The 27,395-nt window shown below is 42.8% G+C and overlaps 1 protein-coding gene across 1 annotated transcript in view; it reads right to left on the reverse strand.

The window, feature by feature from the left end:
* PCSK2 (proprotein convertase subtilisin/kexin type 2) overlaps positions 1–27,395 on the reverse strand; it is a 131,646-nt gene that overhangs the window by 90,369 nt on the left and 13,882 nt on the right. Inside the window, exon 2 of the mRNA XM_053380569.1 lies at positions 9,780–9,884. Coding sequence (XP_053236544.1) covers positions 9,780–9,884 — 105 coding nt within the window. The remainder of the gene's footprint in view (positions 1–9,779; positions 9,885–27,395) is intronic.

Raw genomic sequence — 27,395 nt, forward strand, 5'->3', positions numbered from 1 at the left:
ATAATGGCTTTTGGTTATTGTAAAAGGAATAGAATTATCTTCTCCTGTCTAGTCCAATATTAAAGCTGTATAAATCAGTGCTATGCAGGCTGGGTCTCACTGTGCTTCGCTGCTGAAGAAGTGCAATAGTGTAACTTTCTAGCCTTCATTTATTCCCTGTTTCAGCTTCGGCACTGATTATTAGCTTCTTTTTCTTTTTCTTCCCATGGAAGTATCATGTGTAAATTATGAATCCAGTTCCATCATGGCCCTACGGACCTTTTCTCTGTACGCATCATTTATTTTATGCTTTCTTCTTCTCCACGTAATTGTGTTGGAAGAAATGCAAGAGAAAAATTTCTATGTCTCAAACTCACAGAGATCCGACAAAGTCACTATTCCAGCTATTATATCCCTGACCTCCTCAGAGATATTTCAGCCTGTCTCTGAAGAGGGGTAAAAAAAACAAAAAACAACCTGGTACAATTTTATATTTATTTTTCAATCTTGAAATTGCATATGTTCTTGAGAAAGGATGCAGGCTTCATTAAAACATGCCCTGTTGCTATCAAGCATACCTGCATTTAAGCCAATTTATCTGTGGCTTTTCTTTATCTGGAATTAATGAATTTAATTGACTGCCAGGGGCTTAGGCTGGTAGAGCAGTTGGTGAGAGGAGATTAAAAATCTCATGGTTGTGGGTTCAAGCTCCCTGTTGGGCAAAAGATTCTGCCATTGCAGGGGGTTGATTAGATGATCCTTGTGGTCCCTTCCAACTCTACAATTTTATGATTGTTCAAATTATACAATTCAAAGGAGCTAACTAATCTGTGCGAATATATGCAGACCAAGCTGCAGACATCAGAACCTATCTAATAAAGATCAGCTCTAGATCTTGAATGACCTAACATAAATAACCATACGTGAGAATATTTTGTTTTACTAGTGGCTCTCCTTTTTCTGGAATTAATTAATTTAATTGTGCTCCAATCAAATCTTTAAACAGATGACCAAGTGATAATGAAATAGTAAATTGTTACAAAAGAAAAACGGGTATGTGAAAATAGAATCAGTGACTCCTGTTTGGGAGATTCTTTAAGGGACAAATGCTATGCTGAGCTACCCTTCACAATTCACTCTCAATTCCTTTACACATGTTCATTCCCAGGGAGAGAGAAGTGAGTCTTCAGATCTACAGTGGTACCTCGGGTTAAGAACTTAATTCATTCTGGAGGTCTGTTCTTTTTTTTTTTTTTTTATAATATTTTTTATTACGTTTCTTTCCAAATTTTATACATTACAAACAAATAAGGAGTTTACAAGAAACCATTTTTTTTTTTTTTAACAAAAATCCCAACTTGGACTTCCCCACCCCTTCCGATTCTGCGTTCTTTATATTAACAATGTCAGCAATTTGTTACCTTATGTCATACCTTATTGTAACTTTTACATGTTATGTATCTATATTCAATGTATTATGTCACAATTTTTATACCTTTAAAATAAACGTAACATGTTCAATTTCATATTATCTCCTTTTCTCTTTTATCACTTAGTTTACTATTTACTTAATCATAATTGCTAAAGCGTATCATTTCCAAATCATGCACCGTCTTAAGATTCATACAGTTTGTAATACTTTTGCAAGTAGTCTTTAAACTTTTTCCAGTCCACCTCAATTGTTTCTACATCCAAATCTCGGATTCTGCCGGTCAGTTCAGCTATCTCCATGTAGTCCATCAACTGCATCTGCCATTCCTCCAGCGTGGGTAAATCTTGTGTCTTCCAGTTCTTTGCGATGAGTATTCTTGCTGCTGTACTAGCATACATAAACAAAGTTCTGTCCTTCTTTAACACTTTCTGGTCTACCATGCCCAACAGGAAGGCCTCTGGTTTCTTGGGAAAGGTATACCTAAATACCTTTTTCAACTCATTGTAAATCATTTCCCAGAAAGCCTTAACCTTTGGGCATGTCCACCAGAGGTGAAAGAAAGTCCCCTCTGCTTCCTTACACTTCCAACATTTATTGTCAGACAGGTGATGTATCTTAGCTAACTTGACTGGGGTCATGTACCACCGGTATATCATTTTCATAATGTTTTCCTTCAAGGCCGTACTGGCCGTGAATTTCATTCCGGTGTTCCATAACCTTTCCCAGTCTTCAAACATAATGTTGTGTCCAACATCCTGTGCCCATTTAATCATAGCAGATTTAACTGTCTCATCCTGTAAATTCCACATAAGCAGCAAGTTATACATTCTAGATAACAGCTTTGTCTTTGGTTCTAACAATTCTGTCTCTAGTTTCGACTTTTCCACCTGGAAACCAACTTTTTTGTCCATTTTGAAAACCTCTTGAATTTGAGCATAATGTAGCCAATCTCGCACCTTATTTTTTAGTTTGTCCTGGCTCTGCAACTTCCAATTGTCTCCAATTTTTTCAGTCAATTCCCAATATTTCGGCCAATAGGCCTCCATATTGGGTCTTTTTCGGGCCTTGGCCTCCACTGGTGATAGCCACCTCGGAGTTTTACTCTCTAGTAAGTCTTTATATTTCATCCAGACTGCAAAAATTGCTTTTCTGACAATGTGGCTTTTAAACAATTTATGTGCTTTAACCTTGTCGTACCATAGGTATGCGTGCCATCCAAAAGCATTATTAAAACCTTCCAGATCTAGGACATCGGTGTTTTCCAACAAAAACCAATCTTTCAACCAGCAGAAGGCTGCAGCTTCATAATACAACCTCAAGTCCGGCAGGGCAAACCCCCCTCTTTCTTTCGAATCTGTTAATATTTTAAACTTTATTCGGGGCTTTTTGCCCTGCCAGATAAATCTAGATATATCCTTCTGCCATTTTCCAAAGCAATCCACTCTGTCCACGATCTGTAAGGTTTGAAACAAAAATAACATTTTCGGCAACACATTCATTTTTATAGCTGCAATTCTTCCCAACAAGGAAAGTTTCAATCTTGACCAAATTTCTAAATCCTTTTTAACTTCCAACCAACATTTCTCATAATTATCCTTAAATAAATTCAAATTCTTGGAGGACAAATAGATCCCAAGGTATTTCACTTTTTTAACCACATTCAGTTCTGTTTCTCTCTGAAACCCCTCTGTTTCTGTAATTGTTAAATTTTTGGTCAGAACCTTAGTTTTTTGTTTATTCAACCTAAATCCCGCCACCCGACCAAATTCAGATATAAGTTCGAGAACTCTTTTTGTACTGGATTCTGGCTCCTGCAGTGTCAAAACTAGGTCATCTGCAAAAGCTTTCAGTTTATATTGTTTCACTCCGACCTCTATCCCTTGTACCAACCGGTCCTCTCTGATCATATTCAATAGCACCTCCAGGACTGAAATAAATAACAGAGGGGATAGAGGGCACCCTTGTCGTGTCCCTTTTTCAATTTTAAATTCCTCCGTCACCACATTGTTCACTATTAATTTAGCTTTTTGTTCTGAATAGATTGCATGTAATCCATTCTCAAACCCCCGTCCCACTCCCATCCCTTCCAAGTTCTTCTTCATAAACATCCAAGATATGTTGTCAAATGCTTTCTCCGCATCAATAAAGATTAACACCGCCCTTGTGTTCCTGTTTGTCTGCAAAAGTTCTAAAATGTCAATGATGTTTCTAGTGTTCTCATATAAATGTCTACCAGGGAGAAAGCCAGCTTGGTCTTTATGAATTACTTCATTTAAGACTTTTTTAAGTCTATTTGCCAAAATGTCTGCAAATATTTTGTAATCCACATTTAGGAGTGAGATGGGACGGTAGTTTTTAAGCTGAGTCTTTTCAGATTCTGACTTAGGTATCAATGTGATGAAGGCTTCTTTCCACGTTTCTGGTGCCCTCTTCCCATCCATAATCTGGTTACATACCTCCAACAAAGGTTGTATCAAATAGTCCTTCAGAACCTTGTAATATTTGGAGGTAAGTCCATCCGGGCCTGGAGATTTGCCTAGTTGCATATTCTGAATGGCACCTTCAATTTCCTGTGAGGTTATTGTAGAGTTCAAGATTGATCTTTTATCTTGAGTTATTTTTGATAGTCCATTTATCTTTAAAAATTGATCTATCTCTGATTCTTTCTGGGGCCCCTGTGCATACAGTTCTTTGAAGTATCTGTGGAAGCACCTCCTAATTTCTTCTGGTTTCTGTACGATCCTTCCATCAATCTCTAGATTTGTTATCGTGTTTAGCTTTTGTCTTTTTTTCAGCTGCCAAGCTAGCAGCTTTCCACATTTATTTGCTGATTCAAAAGATCTTTGCTTCATCTGTTTTATTTTCCATTCAATCTCCTGATTAATCAATTTTGAGTATTCTGCTTGGTGGAATTTAATTTCTCTCAGCACCTCCTTGGACTTTGGTTTGGTTCTCAGTTTTTTTTCTCCTTGGTGTATTTTCTCCAATATTTTGTCCTTCTTTCCGTTCCAGAGTTTTTTCTTGATTGAATTCTGTTGTATCAGAAACCCTCTCATAAAAGCTTTGCTTGCGTCCCAGATCGTTCTTTTTTCAACTGTAGTATTCAGATTTATCTCAAAATAGTCCTTTAATGTTTTTTGGGCCTTTTTCACAATCTCTTGATCTCTTAGTAGTGTGTCATTCATTCTCCATCTGAAGGAACCGGGTTGAGTTAATCTAAGTTCTATTTTCAAGGCGTTGTGGTCGGAGCATGTTTTTGGGCAGATTTCCACCTTTTTAGTCTTGGGTGCCAGCCCCCTGGAGGTCCAAATTTGGTCGATCCTTGACCAAGACAGGTGGGCCTCAGAGAAAAAAGTTCCTTCTTTACCTAGGGGGTTCTTTGTCCTCCATATGTCGATCAAATCCAGATTGTCAGTCAGTTCGAAAAAAGTTTTGGGCAGTCTGCCGTCTGATGTTAAGTTTTGGTTGTAAGACTTATCCATATGTGTAGACACCACTCCATTCATATCTCCCATCATTATGATGTTAGCATAATCCAGATAGTCCAGCAACGTCTCATGCAGCTTCTTGAAAAATTCTGATTTCCCGTCATTTGGGGCATAAATTCCTAATATCAATATTTTTTCTCCTTGGGTTTGAATTTCAATTGCCAAAATTCTTCCTTGTTCATCCTTAAATAGAAATTTGGGTATCAGGCTCTCCTTAGCGTAGATCACCACTCCTCTTTTCTTTACTTTGTCAGACGAAATAAATTCTTGGCCTAATCTTTTATTTACCAAAACCTTCCTGTGGAGCCTGGTCACATGGGTTTCTTGTAGGCAAATAATGTCCAATTGTTCTTTCTTCAATATGTGAAATAACCTCCTTCTTTTCTCCGGGGAATTTCCGCCATTTATATTCCAACTGAGTAGCCGCAGAGACATCCTGAACTATTCTGCTACACCTAGAGCGGTGTATCTTCTTTCTCCTCTGGTTCCGAAGGTGCAGGTATTGCTCCACCTGAGTTGGGTATAGGCCAATTAGCTGCTGCTTCTTTTTGGAGGTCTTCTCCGTGATCGTGCTGGAACTTTTGTAAGTCCTCTGGTGATCTTATTTTAACCTTCTTCTGTTTGTAAGTGAATGATAGCCCTTGTGGGAACTCCCACCTGTAAGGAATTGTGTTGAGTCTCAGCAACTTAGCCAAATCTGAGTAGGTGGCTCTCAAGTCCAATAACTGTTTAGGAATATCTCGGTAAATTTCCACCCTTTTCTCTTGTATCACAATTGAGTTTTTGAAATGTAGGCCTAGTATTTTGTCTCTCTCCTCCCTTGATCTCAAAGCTATTAAGCAGTCTCTGGATCTATCTTTTCTTACTAATCTTCCCAACCGAAAAGCCGATACAATTTTGAAATCAATTTCTTCTTTTAAGTCCCAGAACTTTGTAAACTCTGTTGTCAAAAGTCCTTTCAAATCTTCTTGTTCAATTTCTGGGACTGCCCTTAGTCTGAGGTTGGTCTCGCGATTTTTCAATTCCACCAACGAGAGATAGGTTTGTTGGTCCCCTATCTGTTTATGAAGAGGCTTGACTTCCGCTTTAACTTCCTCGACTTCTTTTTTAGCTGATATTGCAATTTGAACGGCTTCCCCTGCCAGTTTACGATTCTCTTCTGTTGCTCCTTGCAATTTTTCAATTGCTTGGGTATGTTGGGAAACCTGATCTGTCAATTTCTGGATCGAGGATGTTGCTTGGTCAATTTTTGTTGATTGGTTATCAATTTTTTGATTTATTGCTGACAATTGTTCCAAAACTTGTTTCAGTACTGCCTCAGCTCCTCCTGCTGCCATATCTTCCTCTTCAGATTTTTCAGGCTTTTCGGTTTCTACTTTTTGTGTCGCAAGCACAGCTGGAACTGATAATCTACGTCCCTGAGTTAAAGTTGTTTGCAAAAGCTGTGCTTGCTTTTTTGCTTTCTCTTTCTCCTTAGCTTCCTTAGCTTTGGCTGCTCTTGTCTTTCCTGTGCCACTCATCAGTCAACGTTCAAGGTCAAGTGTTGTAATCCCATGGGAAAGGCAAGTCCAGAATTAAAAACAGTCTATTGAGAGAAGGTAAACAGAGAAACTTTCCCAGGCCTCTATATTCCCAATGTCCTCTAGGGGGAGTACCACCAAAGTTTTAGTAAGAAGAAGGTAACTTTCCGCAATTAAAGTCTCTTTGTTCCAACTTTAAAAACAATTTTAAAAGCAAATTAGTTCCAGCACGGTAAAAGAAAGGTCCTGCAGAGCCCTTTTAAACATATAACAAAGTTCCAGCAAGGTGCCTGCAATTGTATCCACTTCAGCTAGGTGAGCTCAAAATTACACTATCCAGTTACAAAAGTATCTGGAAGCTTGCAACAGTTCCGCAGTTTAAACAACTTTACCCGGCCACCCGGGAATTTGGGGTTAGAGTCTTCCCTTGCCCTTGGGGTGTCCGCTCCAAGTCAATTTTATGCTGTATTTATTCTTTAAAAGTAAAATTCAAATGTGCACGAAAGTCCCGATTTAAAGCTTCAAAGCTTCCCTGTTCACAGCGCTTTCCGCTCTTTAGACCGTCTGCTTTGATCTTGAAAGCAGTGTCGGAAGACGGACTTCCTCTTTCTCGTCTCCCGTTTTTAGCCAAATTTTCCGATTTGATTTGTAGAATCTTAGGTCCTTACTCACGGGTTTGATGTTTCAGCCCGATGTTTCTTGGAAGAAAGGTCAGCGCTCATCCGTGACAGCCGCGCGGCTTCGCCTCCGCAGAAAGAGCGATGAACCCACAGCACCGCTCCCCCTCCTTCACTCCGGAGCCCCTTACGGGGTTCCTTTTGTGATTTCGGGGTCGCTCCAGGTGCCCGCCGGGTCCCACGGCCACGGACTCACTCTGCCCGTGGTTTATCTTGATGGGTTGCCGCTGCGCCGTCGCGAGCAACCCTTTTCTGCGGTGCCCCTCTTCAGAGCTCGAAGAGGTCCGCCATCACGGTTTTGCGCCGCCTCCGGAAGTCCCCATTCTGGAGGTCTGTTCTTAACCTGAAACTGTTCTTAACCCGAGATACCACTTTAGCTAATGGGGCCTCCCGCTGCCACCGCGAGATTTCTGTTCTCATCCTGAAGCAAAGTTCTTAACCTGAGTTACTATTTCTGGGTTAGCGGAGTCTGTAACCTGAAGCGTCTGTAACCTGAGGTATCACTGTACTCTATGGAAGCTATTTTAGTATAAACCCTGTTCTCTTTACAATAGTGACCGCTCCCCACATAAAATGGGGGGCACCCTTTGCGTGGACGCACGCAGCCCCTGGATCTGGAGCGGCTCCATCAACAAAGGCTTGGATTCGCCTTCCCTCAGGTGGGATACCTGGAGGTCTCCACCTACCTCAGTTAGTTGTCCAATCCCGCCTGGGGGAAGTGTTGCCAAGGAGACCAGGCCAGGTAGTGGAGGGACTACCTGCCCACACAATCTTACCTGGGAATCCTCACTTGGCTCCAGAGCTTCTCCCACCCTACCCACCCTCAGTTAAGTCTTATTTTGCAGGTTAACTTTTCTTCACAGGTATGCGGACCCTACTACATCAAGGTCGCTGTTAAAGGGCCGGAAAGGAATTCCCCTGCATTGGCAGGTTTTGCCTTTCCCGTAGCAAAATGTCACAACTTTGGCGGTATCAGGCCTTGGGTGGAATCCTTTAGTCTATCTTCCTCTTTGCAGCAGCGATACCAGGGTTCCCTGTTAAAGGGGTTTCTGAAGGGAGGCTTTGACCGTACGCCAAGAGGTTGTCATTGCTCTCCCCTGTGGTGGAGTAACGGGGGCGACCATCTCTGCTTGAACATATCTTCTCCAGAGCCGGCCCACCCCTCCACACACACACACACACACACACTGGATAACCCTGATGTTCCCTAGGTTCCCGGCTGGGGACTGGGGAGGGATAACGCCCAAAGCCTGAGCCAAGGTCTACCCACATCTAAAATATAATAAAGTTGTGGCCAATTTAATCCCATAGCACGTTGTCTTGAGTTGTTATTTCACATGATGGGAGGGGCTGCCCGGGATCTGGGGGACTCTGCCTGTCCACGCAATGATCTTCCAACCCATGAGCATTCTGCCACGAATCACATTTTGAATCCATGAGGTGGACTCATGGAACAATTCATACACAGGAAATTGTTTAATTGGAGTAGCAATTGGCTTGCCGATGACCCTCTGAACTATCCTATTAATGATTCCAAACCCATTAATGACCATTCTGTCTATGAGTGAGCCATTCTGACAATGGGCATACCAGGGAGTATCATCTTGTTATTGTGTAGCATTACGCAGCTTGAACCTTTGTAGAGATAATTACTTAAGACTGTCAAGATGACCACAATTAAAGGGCAGCTTTCTTAGACCAAGACAGTCTGAGCCAATGTGGTGCAGTGGTTGCAGTGTTAGGCTGGAGAGATGCAAGTTCAATACCCCACTCAGCCATGAAACTCAGTGGATGACCCCTGGCCAGCTCTCAACAGAATCACCCTCACAAGCTTGTTGTGAGGTTAAAATGGAGGAAAAGATAACCGTGAAAGTTGCCTTGAGCTCCTTGAAGGGAAAGGAAGGATATCAATGACATAAACGAAAGAGGATATTTACATAGATGAAGTTCTTGTAGATTGTGGAGCAGATTTCCTGAATTATTATTTTTTTAGTTTTTTATTTATACTTTTCAAATTTATACATTTCATTAGTTTTACAATCAATTTGACATTCCAAAATTTGACTTCCTTCCCGCTTTCTGCGGTTTCTTAAATTTATTTTTTAATGTCTTCTGCATATCCAACCTCATTTAATTTGCTCATTTAATTATCTACTGTAAATATGTACTCATAAACTGCAGGTTTATGAGTACATATTTTACACTAATCCTGCTAATGTTTTTATCTGTTTACAGTTTATCTGTAAATATTCAATAAACCATTTCCATTCTTTTATAAAAAGTTCACTAGCTTGATTTCTTATTCTTCTGGTAAGTTTTGCCATTTCTGCATATTCCATAAGTTTTTGTATCCATTCTTCCTTTACTGGGACTTCTGCTTCTTTCCACTTTTGGGCAAGGAACATTCTTGCTGCTGTAGTACAATTTAGGTAGTTCTGTCCCTATAATTCATGAATTTGACATGTAGGGCGATATTCCACATGGAAGTGATGCCATATTTTTCATGTAAAGCTGCCTTATATTGATGGGCCAATTGCCTAACTCTAACCCATCCATTCAAATTGGCAGTGGCTCATCAAGGCTTTGGGCACAGAGGGGGATCTTTCACTGCCTTATAGCACATGTCAAACATTCGATTTCAAATTGTGGCTATAAGATGGAAAACCATTAAGAGACAACTTACCCTGGGGTCTTTTTCTAAGCGAAGCTGGTGCTGAAGACTGCGGCGCCTCCGACCCTTGGACATCCCATTGTGGAAAAAATGGTACCCATCCTCTACAAAGGGTAGCTGGGGAAGATTTTGAACAGTTAAGTATTAGATAACATGCTTGTACTGACCATCATGATAATCTACAATACAATCTCTATAAACAATGGGTCGAATGGGACTGGGCAACCTTAGACCTATGGGATCTGTCCTTGGGATGCTCCTCACACTTCCCTGTAGGCCATGACCCTCAATGACCCTGCTTTGAGCCCTCCTTGGGTGTTTTTGCCTGGTTGGAACGTTGACCTTGAAGTCTGATCATGCCTCTTTCCCAGTTGTCTGGGTGGAGGAGAATAAAGAGGAATTTATGAGTGCAGTGGTACCTTGGTTCTCCAACTTAATCCATTCTGGGAGTTCATTCGACTCCCAAAACTGTTCAAAAACCAAGGCGCGACTTCCAATTGGCTGCAGGAGCTTCCTGCACTCAAACAGAAACTGCGTCGGATGTTCAGCTTCTGAAAAACATTCGCAAACCAGAACATAGCTGTCAACTTTCAGATTTGAAAATAAGGGATCAGCAGCCTCACCTGTCCCGGGGACAGTCTACGGGATATCTAACAATGCGGGATAGCAGTGGGAAGCAGCAGGAAACGGCGCTGGAATAAGGGAATTTCCCGCAAAAAAGAGAAGGTTGACAGCTATGAACCAGAACACTTACTTCCGGGTTTGCAGCATTCGAGAGCCAATTTGCTTGACAACTTAGCCATTCGAGAACCAAGGTACCACTGTATGTGCAGAAGCTAGCCTAATGCACAAAGGCAAAGCTAACATTTGTTGTTCTACCACTTTTGTCTCTGGCCCCACCCACAAATGGCATGCGGTTGCACAGCACCAGATTTAGGGCAGTATGGGAGCTTCCTACACACAGGGCACTGCGCCGGGGGGGGGGAATTGAGATGACCCATAATTGAGAAGATCCATTTGGGGGCACCATTTTTTTTGCCTTGCACAGGGTGCTATATTACAAAAGTCTGCCCCATGGTTGTTTAGGGGCCGCCCCAAAGGGAATAAAGCTCTTGGGTTGAGAAGCATTCTCTACTTCCAGAGCAGAGCATTCAATCCCTCAAAGAGTCCTACATATTATAACCCAGAGGGGGAAGCAATAAAACTAATATCATTAAGACCAAATTGAGTCTTCGGCCAAGAATATCACACTTGTGCATGTGTAGCTGTGGCAACATAAACAGCAGCCTGCTTCTACATCTCCACAGCAAATTATGGTTATGGATATAGCACCATCCATGTACATTTTGCTTCACAAATGCAGAAGAAAATGTTACGCCCCTGCCTTGAGGAGCATACAATCTAAAATTAAAAATTAAAGAAAGGCAAGGAAAGCTCATAAAAGTCTAAATCAGTTAGAATTTTGCTTTTAAATGAATGCCTAGTTCCTGACTATGCTAGAAATATGGCGACATATACCGTATTTTTTCGTGTATAAGACTAGGTTTTCTTCCTAAAAAATAATGTAAAAAATTAGGGGGTGTCTTATAAATGGGGCCATCTCCCCCCCATTTTCTTAAAGTCTCCAAAAATAGGGAGCATCTTATACAGGGGGGTGTCTTATAGACGGAAAAATACAGTAAATCTTGCATGGCATGGGCTGTTTTGATTTTCCACCAAAGGAAATGAAATCCTCCTCTATCCCGCTCTGTTTGTCATAAAAAAAAAATAGTACATGGATCCCACAGGGCACCTTGAATGTTACAGTTTATTGGGAGCCAGGTCTGCCCAGCATTGAACATAAATCTGAAAACTTTTTTGTTCCGCTCACAAAACACAGCTAGATGCCTGTGAAAACTGGACATTCAGCGTGGCTCTCAACAATTTCCTCAGATGGAAAGAAGTGTTGACAAGGGTTTTACCTTTTCATAATGAGAGACTGGGAAAATGCCTCACCACCCCATTGCAATTTTTAAAGCCCAAGTTGGGACTGATGGAGATGATAAGGTCATGCATTCTCCCTGCTTCTGTGCAAGACTAGCATGCAGGAATGAGAACATTCGTTTGACCGAGGAAAAAGTCCACACAAAAGGTGGCTGTTGCTTAGATGCGCTGTCCAATTTTTGCGCGAAAGATGTGGAATTAAATCTGCTGTTCCGTGTGCCCCCTTCAGAGCTTGGAGTTCCTCTATAGTCACATGGCAAAATATGCCAGCTATATCTATTGTTAGGGGAATTACAGGAAATTATTATAGAGGAACTAGGAAATCCACTCATAGTAGTTGGATTACCATCTCTCCCACCCACTCGCTGCCCACAATTAAATATGATGCAATGACAGTCTGTGTTTGTGGAAAGGAATGACAAAAAATAAATAGTTTGAGATAATAATAATAATATTTTTAAAAATAATTTTATTATTTGTACCCTCCCCATCTGGCTGGGTTCCCCAGCCACTCTGGGCAACTTACAACACGTAAAAAATGGCAAAACATTAGACATAAAAAATTTCCCGATACAGGGTTGCCTTCAGCTGGGAAGAGGCACAGACAGAGTTGAGTTTTGAGTTATGTGAACTCCAAAAAAAGGCATCTAGGAATGCAGAATGTCTCAATCTCTCTGTCTCTCCAAGGTGAGGAAGCAATTAAGCTGTGTGCTTCCACCTATGCTCAGTGTCCATATTTGTAAACAAAGTCAAATGTCATAAGCATCCAGTCAAATGCCATAAGAAATGCAATAAATCTTTACTATCTTCTTCTTAGTGAACAGGGCAAGCCCAATATATTTTACAGCCTGAGGCAATGGGCAAGATGTCATTCTCCCCATTGCATGTACAGAAATTAGCCAGCCTGGCAGGTGAAACTTACTTCAACACTGATGACCTGACAGCTGGGTACCGCCTTTGGGTTTTTATTATTATGATTTTTATTATTTATTTATTTATTTATTTATTTATTTATTTATTTATACCCCACCCATCTGGCTGGTTTTCCCCAGCCACTCTGGGCAGCTCCCAACAGAATTAAAAGCACAATTTACAACACAACGCCTTGGGAGGGCATTCCACAGGGCAGGCACCACTACCAAGAATCAAGGGGGTTACCCAACTGTCGTCTGAAGACTACCAGCCATCCATGTGCTTCATACAAGTGGTCCACAGTGCGTCTACACTAAATATTAATATTGACCGTTAATTATACTTTCATTCCTTCTTTTACTTCTTATATTGTATTTTGGTTTGGTTTTGTTTTAATTTATTTAAGCATTTTTTCAATACAAACAACAACCACAAAAGATATCTACAACAAAAACCATAGCAACAATAATATTTTTGTTTTAATTCTATGGGATTCAAATTGTGATACAATCAGATACAGCGTAAGAAACAAAAGAAGCAATCGAAAACCAAAACAGCACATCACAACTGCTGCAACAGGCAGTAAAATCATTAAGAGGTCTGCCAAGACCCTCAGTGACTTTTAAGTGGTCCATGGAGGTGGAGATTGGCACTAAACATTGTAACTGAAAACATTCACGTGCGCAGCCTGGGAGTCATTTTGGACTCACAGCTGTCCATTGAGGGGCAGGTTAATTCTGTGTCCAGGGCGGCTGTCTACCAGCTCCACCTGGTACGCCGGCTGAGACCCTACCTGCCCACGGACTGTCTTGCCAGAGTGGTGCATGCTCTAGTTATCTCCTGCTTGGACTACTGCAATGCGCTCTACCTGGGGCTACCTTTGAAGGTGTCTCAGAAACTGTAATTAATCCAGAATGCGGCAGCTAGACTGGTGACTGGGAGTGGCCACCAAGACCACATAACACCAGTCCTGAGAAATCTGCATTGGCTCCCAGTATGTTTCTGAGCACAATTCAAAGTGTTGGTGCTGACCCTTAAAGCCCTAAACGGCCTCGGTCCTGTATACCTGAAGGAGCGTCTCCATCCCCATCGTTCAGCCCGGACACTGAGATCCAGTGCTGAGGGCCTTCTGGCGGTTCCCTCATTCAAGAAGTGAGGTTACAGGGAATCAGACAGAGGGCTTTCTCGGTAGTGGCGTCCACCCTGTGGAACACCCTCCCTTCAGATGTGAAGGAAATAAGCAGCTATCCTATCTTTAAAAGACATCTGGAGGCAGCCCTGTTCAGGGAAGTTTTTAATATTTAACGCTGTACTGTTTTTAACACTTGATTGGAAGCCGCCCAGAGTAGCTGGGGAAACTCAGCCAGATGGGCGGGGTATAAATAATTTATTATTATTATTATTATTATTATTATTATTATTATTATTATTATTATTATTATTATTATTATAAAATAGTACCCCACACACAAAGAAAAGAGTTATCTGTACAAAGAGAGGTTCTTTTGCTCTATGACAGCCTCCCCCAACCTTGTGATCTCCAGATGTTTTGGGCTTCGGTTCCCATCAGTCCCAGAAAGCCTGGACTAATCTTCAGGGATGATGGGGGCTGTCGTCCAAAACATCTGGATGGCATCAGGTTGAGGAATGTTGCTCTGCATTTACAGGATCTATCTTTCTCAACTTGTACTAGGAAAAACAGTTGCATGAACCCACTCTAAGCCAGTCTCTTTTGGATTTCAGCTATTTAGATGGCTGCTGAAAAAATACCCTGTCTACTGAGGGACCCTGCAATTCAGCCAGACTTCTAAGTCTGAGATAAATGGCACATATATTCCTCCTCACTGAGGCTGCTCTTATGGAACATTTTCAATTGCACCACACGTCTCCATGCTATTTCTTGCTCAGAATAATTCATAACCGTCTGGTTAGTGACTCATCTGCATTTTCAACCCCATTTTTATCAGTGTTATCGTGCTACCCTCTTTCAAATTACAACAATAAAAAAGGACTGTGACCTATTTGGCTAGTTCCTAACAGAACACTTCTGATCTTTTCTGCACAATGAGAAAAGTGGAAGACAGGGTGTAACATGATTGCCTGTGATTGTACAAAACGATTAACCTTGAACGATGCATTGTCACACCTTTCTGGCATGTCTGAAAAGCCACAGAAGCCATTTTAGTTAGCATTTCTGTCTATTTCACTGGCCTTCTAATTTCTTTTGAAAACAGAAATCCTCCTCTTTAAAGGTCTTGTTCTTCTAGGTATAATCCTAAAATAAATGCTATTGCAACTTACAAATTCCTCTTTGGCCTTATGTAATATTAGACAGGAGTGCCTGGCGTGCTCTGGTCCATGAGGTCACGAAGAGTCAGACACGACTAAATGACTAAACAACAACAACAACAACAATATTTCTAAAGACAAGTTTCAGTTAGTAATTCACACATGCTTGATTTCAATAAACCTGTTGAATAATCAAAAAGTAGCAACTTGCTATACTCAGAAAGGGATAGGCAACGGTACTAATGAGTTAATTGGTACTAATTAGTCATTTCTGTATTAGTACTCTATACAAAGGCCTGTATAGTTAAAGCTATGGTTTTCCCAATAGTGATGTATGGAAGTGAGAGCTGGACCATAAGGAAGGCTGATCGCCGAAGAATTGATGCTTTTGAATTATGGTGCTGGAGGAGACTCTTGAGAGTCCCATGGACTGCAAGAAGATCAAACCTATCCATTCTTAAGGAAATCAGCCCTGAGTGCTCACTGGAAGGACAGATCCTGAAGCTGAGGCTCCAATACTTTGGCCACCTCATGAGAAGAGAAGACTCCCTGGAAAAGACCCTGATGTTGGGAAAGATGGAGGGCACAAGGAGAAGGGGACGACAGAGGACGAGATGGTTGGACAGTGCTCTCGAAGCTACCAGCATGTGTTTGACCAAACTGCGGGAGGCAGTGGAAGACAGGAGTGCCTGGTGTGCTCTGGTCCATGGGGTCACAAAGAGTCAGACATGACTAAACGACTAAACAACAACATATTTGTATATTTTCTTAAAAACAGATGGCCTTACAGCAGGCGTGTGGGAACTTTAGTCCTCCAGATGTGACTAAACTACAATTCACATCATCCCTGACCATTGTCCATGCTTGCTGGGGCTGATGGGAGTTGTAGTTCAGCAACATCTGGAAGGCCCAACACGATGAGAAATCCTTAAAAATAACACGACACAGAAGTCTTGATTCAGCTTTATCACACATTACATTTAAAGAACTCTTTGGCCACTTCAACAGTCATGGCATCCTGGGAACTGCAGTTGCCAAGGGTGCTGGGAACTATAGCTTCACAACAAACTACAGCTCCCAGGATTCCTTAGAGGAAGCCGCATCTGTTAAATTGGTAGAATGCATGGTGTGAATGGGACTTTTTTGCAGCTGCCAGGAAGGCATTCATGTAGCCTCTGATGGACCATCAGTGATGTCACAAATCAGCTTCTCAGTGGATGATGGAAGCAGAGAGAAGGAAACTCAGCACCTTCTGCTAAACAGCTGATCAGCTTACGTGGCTTCAAAAGGCCTCTTGCCAACAGACAAAAGTGTGGATTTTTAAAATTATTATTAACCATAATCACTAAGTTTCAGAGGCAAAATGTCACTCAATGTCAATCATTTCGGTAGCAGCAGCAGGAAAGCTGACTGAAAGTATTTGCCTGTCCACTGTGGGTGATGGGAAGCTAGATTCAATGGATCTTTTGTCTGATCCAACAGATTTGGTCTGATCTTCGTAGACTTTTATTCGTACCATTGCCGGTTTCTTGACTGGTGGCAACCCTGGCAGCTAAATTGTTGGAGAGATGCATGCTCAGCCTTCATTTCTCAAGCACCTCCCTCAGCTTCTGCATGCTTATACCTCCTTGTCTGATTGCTGTAAGGATATCTTGTACTTCCTTGAACTAAACACAAATAATTTATAGGTTGAAAAGCTTCCTTCGGTGCCTAAAACCAGAAGACTGAAGATTCATACACATTGTCTGAGAGTGACTCCCCCAGTTTCAGCTGCATTGATTACTCTTTCCTAAGGATGGCAACAATTAAGCTCTAATTGAAATCCACACTTTTTATGATCAGTGGTTAATGGCTTAATTAATCCTGCCAATCAAACGAAGAGCATTTGCTTCGTGTTTTAGGTTTTAAGGGCTAACTGCCAGGCTATTTATCCCTCAGAACATCGGGAAGCAAGTTAAAGCTCACGCTGAACAAAGCTTTGTGGGTTCTGTTATTCGCCCACGAAAGAAAGGTCACAGCATCTAAAGCACGTCAAGGATTTTGCAGAAGAAGAGAAATATTTTTAGGCACGAACAATGTGGACTTGAAAATGCTTTACATTTCATCATCCTCGTGTACCGCAGATGTTTTTCATGGACGGAACAAGTTGCTCACCCCTGTGAAGAAGGATTTGTGCCTGGCACTCGGCTAGCACTATGAAAAATGTTAGGCAGTGGTGGCAGCAAGAACAGATGGCTGCTGGTGCTTTGCAAAAGTCATACATTCTGATATTATCAACATCATCCATTATGCAAGCAAAAATCAGTAATGGCAGAGGAAGAATAACATATTTAGGGTTATTAGGTATGTTGTTTTGGGGGACATTTAACAAAGTCAAGCCGTTGTAAGGTAAAGGTAAAGGTACCCCTGACCATTAGGTTCAGTCACAGACAACCCTGGGGTTGTGGCGCTCATCTCGCTTTACTGGCCGAGGGAGCCGGCGTGTGTCTGCAAACAGCTTCTGGGCATGACTAAGCTGCTTCTGGTGAACCAGAGCAGTGCACGGAAATGCCATTTACCTTCCCGCTGGAGTGGTACCTATTTATCTACTTGCACTTTGACGTGCTTTTGACCTGCTAGGTGGGCAGGAGCAGGGACCGAGCAACGGGAGCTCACCCCATCGCAGGGATTCGAACCGCTGACCTACTGATGGGCAAGCCCTAGGCTCTGTAGTTTAGACCACAGTACTTACATAGTCACATTGCTCCAGAAGAGCAACCGTTGTAGTGAGAGACAGGACAGTGTTTTGGTTAGAGTGTTGGACTAGCACTAGAGAGACCCAGGTTCAAATTCCCATTCAGACCTGACATTCACTTGACCTTGAGCACTTTACTTTACTGCCTCTTAGCCTAAGCTACCTCACAGGATGTTTATAAGCATAACAGCTGGGGGGGGGGAGAAAAGAGAAGAAAAGGACTTTGTATGCAACCCTGAGTTCCTCGCAGAAATGGTCCGGAATTTTCTGGACATGCAGTGCTACCTCACTGTTACATGCGCTTCAGGTTACATACGCTTCACGTTACAGACTCCGCTAACCCGGAAATATTACCTTGGGTTAAGTACTTTGCTTCAGGATGAGAACAGAAATCGTGCTCCAGCGGCGCGGCAGCAGCAGGAGGCCCCATTAGCTAAAATGGTGCTTCAGGTTAAGAACGGTTTCAGGTTAAGTACAGACCTCCGGAATGAATCAAGTACTTAACCTGAGGTACCACTGTATACGTAATGCTGCAGTCCGGGCGAAAATCAATGAAAATACCCAGGGAAATCCGGGTGCCCATGTTGGCAGTGTCGTTTTTGCCGATTTCCCATAAAAATAGCTCCAAAATGGCAATTTTGTGCCAAACTAGAAACTTCATCACCCCCACCCCCCAAAAGAACTCAACAACTTTGCCAACTTTCTGCCTGGATTTTCACTGTTTGAAATACGGCAACCCTGGCTACTGTACAAAGATAACAGCCACCACCATTGCTCCAGCCACAACCATGAGCCTGCAGCCCCCTGAAATTTGCACACAAAGGAATATGACCCTCGAGCTGCAAAACATTCCCTAGCCCGTTTTAGAGATTTGCGTGACGCATTCCTGAGAGCGCAAGTAACCAGCCATAAGAAGAGGAAAGATGTGTGAGCATATGAAGGAGCCATTTTTAGCACCAGCAGCATATGGTTCCTGAGAAAAACGAAATGCCACCCGTCACATTCCCTCTGCCGAGTGGCTCCCTACCAACAGTGCTGTGCAAGGAACATGCTTAATTATTTAGATAACGAAAGTAAATATAATTCCAGCAGCAGATGACATCCTCACTGTTCCCCCAAATGAGACTGATATTTTTTATTGGTCTTATGCATCCTCCTTCCAAAGCACCCAGCAGGGAGATAAGAAAGGCTCTGGATGACTTCACGCATGATGTTTCTCACTCAGTGATGAGCTGATGCCTTCTGCATATAGGAAAAAAACATCATACAGCACAAATGCCGCATGGCATACACACTTTTCCAGCCTGATCCTCAATAGAAGTAGCTTGTGTCAACTCCAGGTTTTGGAGGACTCTTGGACAAGACAGAAACCCACCCATTTTCCCCAGCTACTCCTTGCCTTCCTTGTCACTGCTCCCACTTGTGAGGCAGATAGCCAACCAGCTGTCAGGGACCATGATGAGGAAGGCTGCACTGAGGAAGAATGGTGGAAGCCACCCCCTCCCCCTGATCCTGATCCTGTTCCTGAATCTTCCCAGGAGCAGGAGGACAGTATAGATTTGGAACAGTGGTTTGCAGAGGGGCATAGTTCAGAAGGCAGAAGCTGGGAAATACTGGATGGGGAACAGCTAGGAGAAGAAACACTGGAAGAGAGAGGGTTAACAGATTCACAGTTTTGGAAAGCATTCTTCCAGCGCCCTCCCCAAGATTGAGAAGAGCTCGGAACAGAAAGCACAGAGGCTACAAACTCAGATTACAAGACATAGGAGTGACGTAGATTAATAGGGACAGGGGGGTGTAAGCCTTAATTGGGAGCACTGTCATTCTAGGTAGACGGGTTCTTTGTCTCTCACTATGATTAGTATGATTAGTATTAGTATGATTAGGGACGCGGGTGGCGCTGTGGGTAAAAGCCTCAGCGCCTAGGGCTTGCCGATCGAAAGGTCGGCGGTTCGAATCCCCGCGGCGGGGTGCGCTCCCACTGCTCGGTCCCAGCGCTTGCCAACCTAGCAGTTCGAAAGCACTCCCGGGTGCAAGTAGATAAATAGGGACCGCTTACTGGCGGGAAGGTAAACGGCGTTTCCGTGTGCTGCGCTGGCTCACCAGATGCAGCTTTGTCACGCTGGCCACGTGACCCGGAAGTGTCTCCGGACAGCGCTGGCCCCCGGCCTCTTGAGTGAGATGGGCGCACAACCCCAGAGTCTGTCAAGACTGGCCCATACGGGCAGGGGTACCTTTACCTTTATGATTATTAAAGAATCTAACTGGTAAGACGTTCCTTTCATTTGGTCTCTTCTTATTTACTGCCATGGGGGAGGAAGCCGATTCCCCAAAGCCTGACACCAGCAAGCAAGCAACATCCACTCCTACTATCTGTACTCCCCACCACCGCAGTTACCTAAGCCAGAGCAAGAGGCAAGAGAGTAAGCAAACATGGGCAATGGGAAGAGAAGGAGCATGGTCCAGGGGGCTGCTGCCAGTGGCTCTCCTGCTTACATGTGGGCCCTCAGCAGACACATTATCACGTGACACCAGCCCTTAAAGTTGTTCATTTATTATTTGTTTGTTTGTTTGTTTGTTTGTTTGTTTGTTTATTGAATTTATATACCACCCTATACCTGGAGGTCTCAGGGCGGTTCACAGAATAAAATCAAAATCTATAAAATCAAAATCAGAACAATAACAACACACACACCCCCAAAAAAGAGCCACATTTTAAAAGGGTTTAGATTGTCCATCAGGTCAACCAAAGCCCTGGTTAAAAAGGAATGTTTTTGCCTGCCGCCTAAAGGTGTCCAATGAAGGCGCCAGGCAAACTTCCCTGGGGAGAGCATTCCACAGATGGGGAGCCACTGCAGAGAAGGCCCATCTAAAGGTGAGAAATGGGAGTCACAGCATTCTCCTGATCTACATCCCTAAACTGGTTTGGGCACTGACAACTCAAAGCTCAAGATGAATTCACTTTCCTAGGCATCCTGTGGGTATCCTGTAAAGAGAGTGCTTGAATGCTGTAGCCAGAATAGCACCCTCTGGAAATTATAAGACAATTCTCATCATCTCATTGAAAGAGATGGGTTTGCTTAATGTGGAGAAGGGATGTTTAAAAGGGAAACATCAAATACCACATACCAGTATTACTACAGAAGAAACATCAGCATGCTGAAGGGTTTTGTACCTTGGCTGTCCTTTGAAAGATGGGCCCTGGGAGTCAGGAAGGGGAGAAAGACAATGCAAGATATTACCCTCTCCAGAGGACATGCTTAATGCTCCCATGGTGAGAACCTACAGTCACTTATCTTCACTGTTACAAAACAGTGGGTGGAGTCATAAAGATGCCCAGAAGGGCTGCCTGAAGCCTTTAAATTATTCCTCATCTTAATCTTTTAAATGTTCCCTAAGAATGCCATGGAGCATTACCAGCACAGAATGCAGAGGCTGAGGAGAAAGTCTACTTACATCTCCATCCACTTTCTCTCTCACTCGCTGAATGATCAAACCAAAGGAGATCGCTATGCCTCTAGAGCCCCAGTGACCAAGGAGCCAGCAGAGGGAGGTGTCACAATGAAGGGCGTGTCACAAGGACCTCCGCAACCTAGCAACCACCAGCACTCAACTGACACTACTCTCAACTGACACTACTAAGTTTCCTTATATGGCTTTTAATCCATGTTCAACATTTTACAAGTATGTAAAATGATATTTATTCCTTTATATTCAAGCTTCCATTGTTCCTGTGCATTAGCTATCTAATCTACCTCTCTGCCTCTTTGGTTCAAATGCCACACACCAAAAGGGTATTGAAAGGGCTCTGTGTATTCGAAAATTCACAAAGTGATTCATTGCAGCTCCACAGCAGCCCTCTCCTTCTTTTCAGTGTCATCCTATATTGCTGAACGGTGGAAAACCAGAAATCACCCCTTGCGTGTTTATTAATTTTATTCCCCTCCTTCACTAGCAGGTCCCAGAGCAAGTTACAACCGTCTAAAATTATTATCGTTGTTGTTATTAATTAAATTTGTATACCGCCCTATACCCACAGGTTTCAGGGTAGTTCACAGGATAAGATCACAATATAAAAATACAAAATACATAATAAAAACAAAAACAACCCAATAACCCCCCCCAACACATTTTAAAAGGACATTAGATGTCAATCAGATTGACCAAAGGCCTGGTTAAAAAGGAACGTTTTTCCCGGTGCCTAAAGGTGTACAGTGGTACCTCAGGTTACATACGCTTCAGGTTACAGACTCCACTAACCCAGAAATAGTGCTTCAGGTTAAGAACTTTGCTTCAGGGTGAGAACAGAAATTGTGCTCTGGCGGCGCGGCGGCAGCAGGAGGCCCCATTAGCTAAAGTGGTGCTTCAGGTTAAGAACAGTTTCAGGTTAAGAACGGACCTCTGGAACGAATTAAGTATTTAACCTGAGGTACCACTGTACAATGAAGGTGCCAGGAGAACTTTCCTGGGGAGAGCATTCTACAGACGGGGAGCCACTGCAGAGAAGGCCTGTTTTCGTGTTGCCACCCTATGGACCTCTCAAGGATAAGGCATGTGAAGAAGGGCCTCAGAAGATGATCTCAGGGTCCGGGTAGATTCATATGGAAAGAGGCAGTCTTTGAGGTATTGTGATCCTGAGCCGTTTAAGGCTTTATAGGTCAAAACCAGCACTTTTAATTGGGCCTGGGAACTAACTGGTAGCCAGTGCAGTTGGACCAGGATCAATGTAATATGCTTAAACCGTCTTGCTCTGGTGAGCAACCTGGCCGCTGAATTCTGCACTAGCTGAAGTTTCTGCACCATCTTCAGATGCAGCCCTACGTATAAGACATTTAGTTACAAGTCACTGTGTGATGAGTGTGCATGCATGATCCAAACTTAAGATGAAAGAAAGAAAGAAAGAAAGAAAGTTCAAGTAAGTTGTGGTTTCTTTTTAGTTCTGAAGGAATAACCAAGACAGAGGAAAAGCAAAGCACTGCATTACACAACAGCAATACTTCAAGACAAGTGTACACCGTTAATATTTTATTCCTGTAGAATCTAAAGGCCCGCTCTTGATCCTCACAAAGATGGCGTCAGACTCAGAGAAAACATATTTCATGCAGGTCAAGACTTCTGTTCATTTAATGGTTCTGAAGCAGGAGAATATATTATTAGTATTTCCATCCTTCCATCACTGTGATAGAAGGGTTGCCATAATGCTTATTATTCATGCTACTATTGAAGGAACTAAAATCTTGTCTTTCTTAAAATGTGGCAATCCTTCTCTTAAGATTGGGTGCCTGTCCAACAGCCTGAATCCTAACTATCAGAATCCTGCTGTTGTTACACCCCCAATTTTTCCAATAAGGAAAGACCCTCACTTGACTGAACTGTGATAGCTCTACTTTGCAGTGTATTTTTAACACCTCCAAGTAGTTTATCCAGTCCTCTGCATAGACTTCATTATCGTGTTTATCATCATACCTATTCTTCAAAGGAAACATGCTTTCCTCCTTCACAGAAATAAAATTCTGTTTGCAAAGGGTGGGGGTGAGCAAAACAAAGGGACACAATTCTCTGCTGAATACAGTACAATAAAATGATGTTGGTGGGTGAGGATCCCAGCTCCTTTGATGGCCACACAATTGTTCTGGTACCAGAGATGCTCTGTAACATATTCAAGCAAGACCCCAGCCCCCAGTCTCCAATGCAACACAGAAGACAATTGCTCGGGCTGGTTAGATGTCCTCATGCCACCCTATTCTGTGATTGTTCCATACGCCGGCTCTGACTCACCATCTACTTTGTTTGCCTCCCTGTACATCTTGGAGATTTCCTATAATTAATTTCAGAATGGCTACATGTACAGCTTGCTGCCATTTCCAATTTGCGTCTTCCCCCCTTCAGACAGATGAGCAAAAGTGCATACATATATTGCATCAGGCAATTCCTACTTGCGCTGACTTTGATTCAATCAATACAGCTCATGCATGTCTTGTCACTGATTTGATCACAACGCAAAAGGAATCTTGCTGCTTTTGTGTGATCGCAAGATGATTCCTTTGGGCTCCAGTGTGATTATGCCTTGTAAAGATTACTTGACCACAAGATCAGTTAATCCCCATACCTGGAAAGAAAATCAAGTCAGGATTTATTTATTTTTAAATTTTTGTCAGCATCCTTAATGATTTCTCTTTGCATGTGTTGGTTAATCCATTAACACTCTTGTTTTGAAACTAAAGCATATGCAATGGAGCAAAGGCCAAATGCTACGAATGGATCGTTATTCATTATTCTTCACAGAGTAGCACCCAAGCAGCTTTCCTACCAGTGAGCACTCAATAAATAATTGAAACAGGCTTGAATAATACATAGGAGGCTTCCCATCTCCTTTGTTTCAGTCACATCAGTCTCAATGGAAATTGATCAAGTTTAGCATTATGGATCCTGATGTGGATGACTAGCGTACATAACAAAACAACAGCACATTCTCAAAGCAAATTGGCAAACGTTGACGTTTCCGTTCCCTGTTTTTACAGTTACAGCCAAAGACCTTAAATATTTGCTCAGAAAAGAAAGCTAAATCTGGAGCATATCACTTAGGCTCAGAGGTTGCTGCGCCTTGCAGGTCTTCAGCTAACCGTCTTTTTAAATAAAGTAAGGGCCAGACATCAACACATCTGCACAAGCCATTTGAAAACATGCCTTCCTGTGCCTTCGGCTGCTGATCCACTGAGAGACAACTGCTCTGGGCTCTTTGTCAACTCTTACCAAGCTGAAGCCATTCCATCTGGCTGCAAAGCAGAGGGAAAAGGGAGAAGCAGATTGCTCCACTGACTTTGCTGACAGACCACTGACCTTTGCCTCCACCTCAGAAGTCAGTCGCCACTCCAGCAAGCTATCTGAATTGTCTCAGTCCCAGCTGTTTGCTATAAGAGCTGTAGCTTTAATAACTGCTGGCCAAGCTCACTTTCACCACTTCCTTCCTCCTTCATTTTGTGCCCTGTCTTTAAAAATCTAAGCCTACTTTTTATTAAGCAGCCACACTGGGTGCTGTTTTGGCTAAAGAGCAAAAAGCATTTTGAGAGATTGAAGCTCAATACAGAGCTTGGGTGGAGTTAAGCACAGTGCTTGCCTCTTTGTACTACAACCATGCACAGTTCTCTTTAAATCTACCAAAGTTATGGAGGGGGGGAAAGCAGCATTTGCATTGCTTCATCCATGACGCGGATGGCGCTGTGGGTTAAACCACAGAGCCTAGGACTTGCCGATCAGAAGGTCGGCGATTCGAATCCCCGCGATGGGGTGAGCTTCCGTGGCTCAGTCCCAGCTCCTGCCAGCCTAGCAGTTCAAAAGCATGTCAAGTGCAAGTAGATAAATAGGTACCGCTCCGGCGGGAAGGTAAATGGCGTTTCTGTGTGCTGCTCTGGTTTGCCAGAAGCAGCTTAGTCATGCTGGCCACATGACCCAGAAGCTGTATGCCGGCTCCCTCGGCCGATAAAGCGAGATGAGCCATGACCTAATGGTCCCTTTACCTTTTACCTTTTATCCATGATATTTCTATGCTATAACTTTTCAGAGGGAGCCATTATTTGAGAAAATATTCTCAAGACTCCAAACAAGCAAGGTTGCTGTAGTAAAATCTTCTGAGGGGCAGATGGGGCTTGTCAACCCGGGAAGGTAGCCCATCTAGGAGAAGGAAATACAGACTTAGCTTGGTTCTCGAATTTAATCCATTCCAGGAGTCCGTTCGACTCCCAGAACAGTTTGAGAACCAAGGCGTGGCTTCTGATTGGCTGCAGGAAGCTCCTGCAGACAATCAGAAGCCTTGTAAGCCGCCCAGGATGTGCGGCTTACAAAAATCATTCGAAAACCTGAATGCTCACTTCTGGTTTTCGATCGTTTGGGAGCCAAACAAGTTTCAAGACATTTGGCTTCAGAAATTCCACTGTAAAGCAAAGCCAAAAAAAAAAGCAGGCAAAAAGAAATAGGCAATTCCACAACAACACAAAGCCAAAAAGTTTTATATTGTCAGTTAAAATGGCACACTTTTGGTTTGTTTTTTTAATCTGCATAAGGAAAGCCAGATGAATAGAGGCTGAGAGGGAAAAAATGAGCCAGCATTCTGCTGTGAAGCACAGTGCTTCAAGGGATGTATTGTGCTTCTCCTTGTAACACAGTTCCTTATTCAACAGTAGTAGAAAGTGCCTTTGGTTTTTTAAAGAAGATTTGAGAATATTTTGCCTCTATTTCAGAGCAGAAGAGCTGCAGCGACGTATGGGTGAGCAGACCAATGATTTGGAGCCTCCACTTCCTGCAACAAATATTTTTAAAGACACATTTCAAACAATTATGGGGAATTTGTAGCTGTGGTCATTGGCTAGGGCTGAAGGGAGCCGGAGCCCAACAGGAAATGGAGGGTCACAGGTTTGTGGAGAGGTCAGAGTTCATCGTGGATGGAGCTCATACTTGCATTGAGCATTCATGCCTTTGCCAAATAAAGGCTTTTGTTTGTAGTTAATACCAATCAATGAATGGCAGCTGTTTCTTGGCTAGCTATATTAGAATTAATCTTTAGTGTGCTGATAAATTGTTGTACCTTTATTACATCAGTCAAGTAAAATAAACACATCATTTTAATGAGTTTCCTAAGCACTAGTTTTTGCATTGTGCTTTGTCTACTGAGATGCTGTGCAATTCATTTGGGAACAATCATGTCAAAACTTGGGAATATTCACTTCAGAAGAAAGGTAACATTAAAGAAAGAGATAAATAGGTAGAGGAAATGAAAAGATTCTTTACTCATTTCTAACCTCTTTACCTTCATGCAACTACCAAACCATAGTTTATCAGTACATCAGTACATCAGTACATCAGTAGCCAAAGTCTATGCAGACATAACAAAAGCCTATTCACAGATTTAGGGCACACAAAATGAAACCATTTCTTCACACAACCAATAGTTAACTTCTGGAACTAACTGCTGCAAAGTGTGCTGATGGCTGGTGGCTTTACATGCCTTGAAGGCAGCCCTGTTTAGGGAAGTTTTGAATGTTTGACGTTTTACCGTGTTTTAATATTCTGTGGGAAGCCGCCCAGAGTGGCTGGGGAAACCCAGCCAGATGGGTGGGGTATAAATAATAAAATTATTACTATTATGAAAGTGGGGTTAGATAAAGGCTTTTGACAGCTCTTAGCTGCCTGCCCCTCCTCGATAAGGGTATCCTGTTAAAGGAATCTGGGGGTGTGGATCCTGCCCCTATTTGATGTAGGGCTCCCCCTGTTGGTGGTTTACCCTTAGTTCGACTCCATGCAGATGAGCTATATCTTGACTCCACCCAATGCCTAAGCCAAACCGTTCACATCTGTAACCAATAAAGTTGTGGCCTGTATTAGCCCATGAAGCTAAATACTCATGTCTGTGTGTTCATTAATCAATAGGAAACTGCAGGGCTCAGGGCCTTGGCTCATAAAGGCTTTTGACAGCTCTTAGCCCTCCTGGCTAAATGGAACTTCCATGATCAGAGGTTTGGTACCTCTGAATACCAGTTTGAGTAGCAAACAATGGCTGAGGTTTGACACTTTCACTCTGTTCATGGGCTCCCCAGAAGCATCTGACTGGATATTCCTGGAAAGAGGAAGCTGGACTAGAAGAATTTTCCACCTGATCCTGAATCATAGGCATGCATATGTGCCCAAGCACACCCCAATGTTTAAAAAAACCCAGG

This window comes from Podarcis raffonei, chromosome 3 (genome assembly GCF_027172205.1).
Source record: "Podarcis raffonei isolate rPodRaf1 chromosome 3, rPodRaf1.pri, whole genome shotgun sequence".
In the NCBI taxonomy this organism is placed as follows: Eukaryota; Metazoa; Chordata; class Lepidosauria; order Squamata; family Lacertidae; genus Podarcis; species Podarcis raffonei.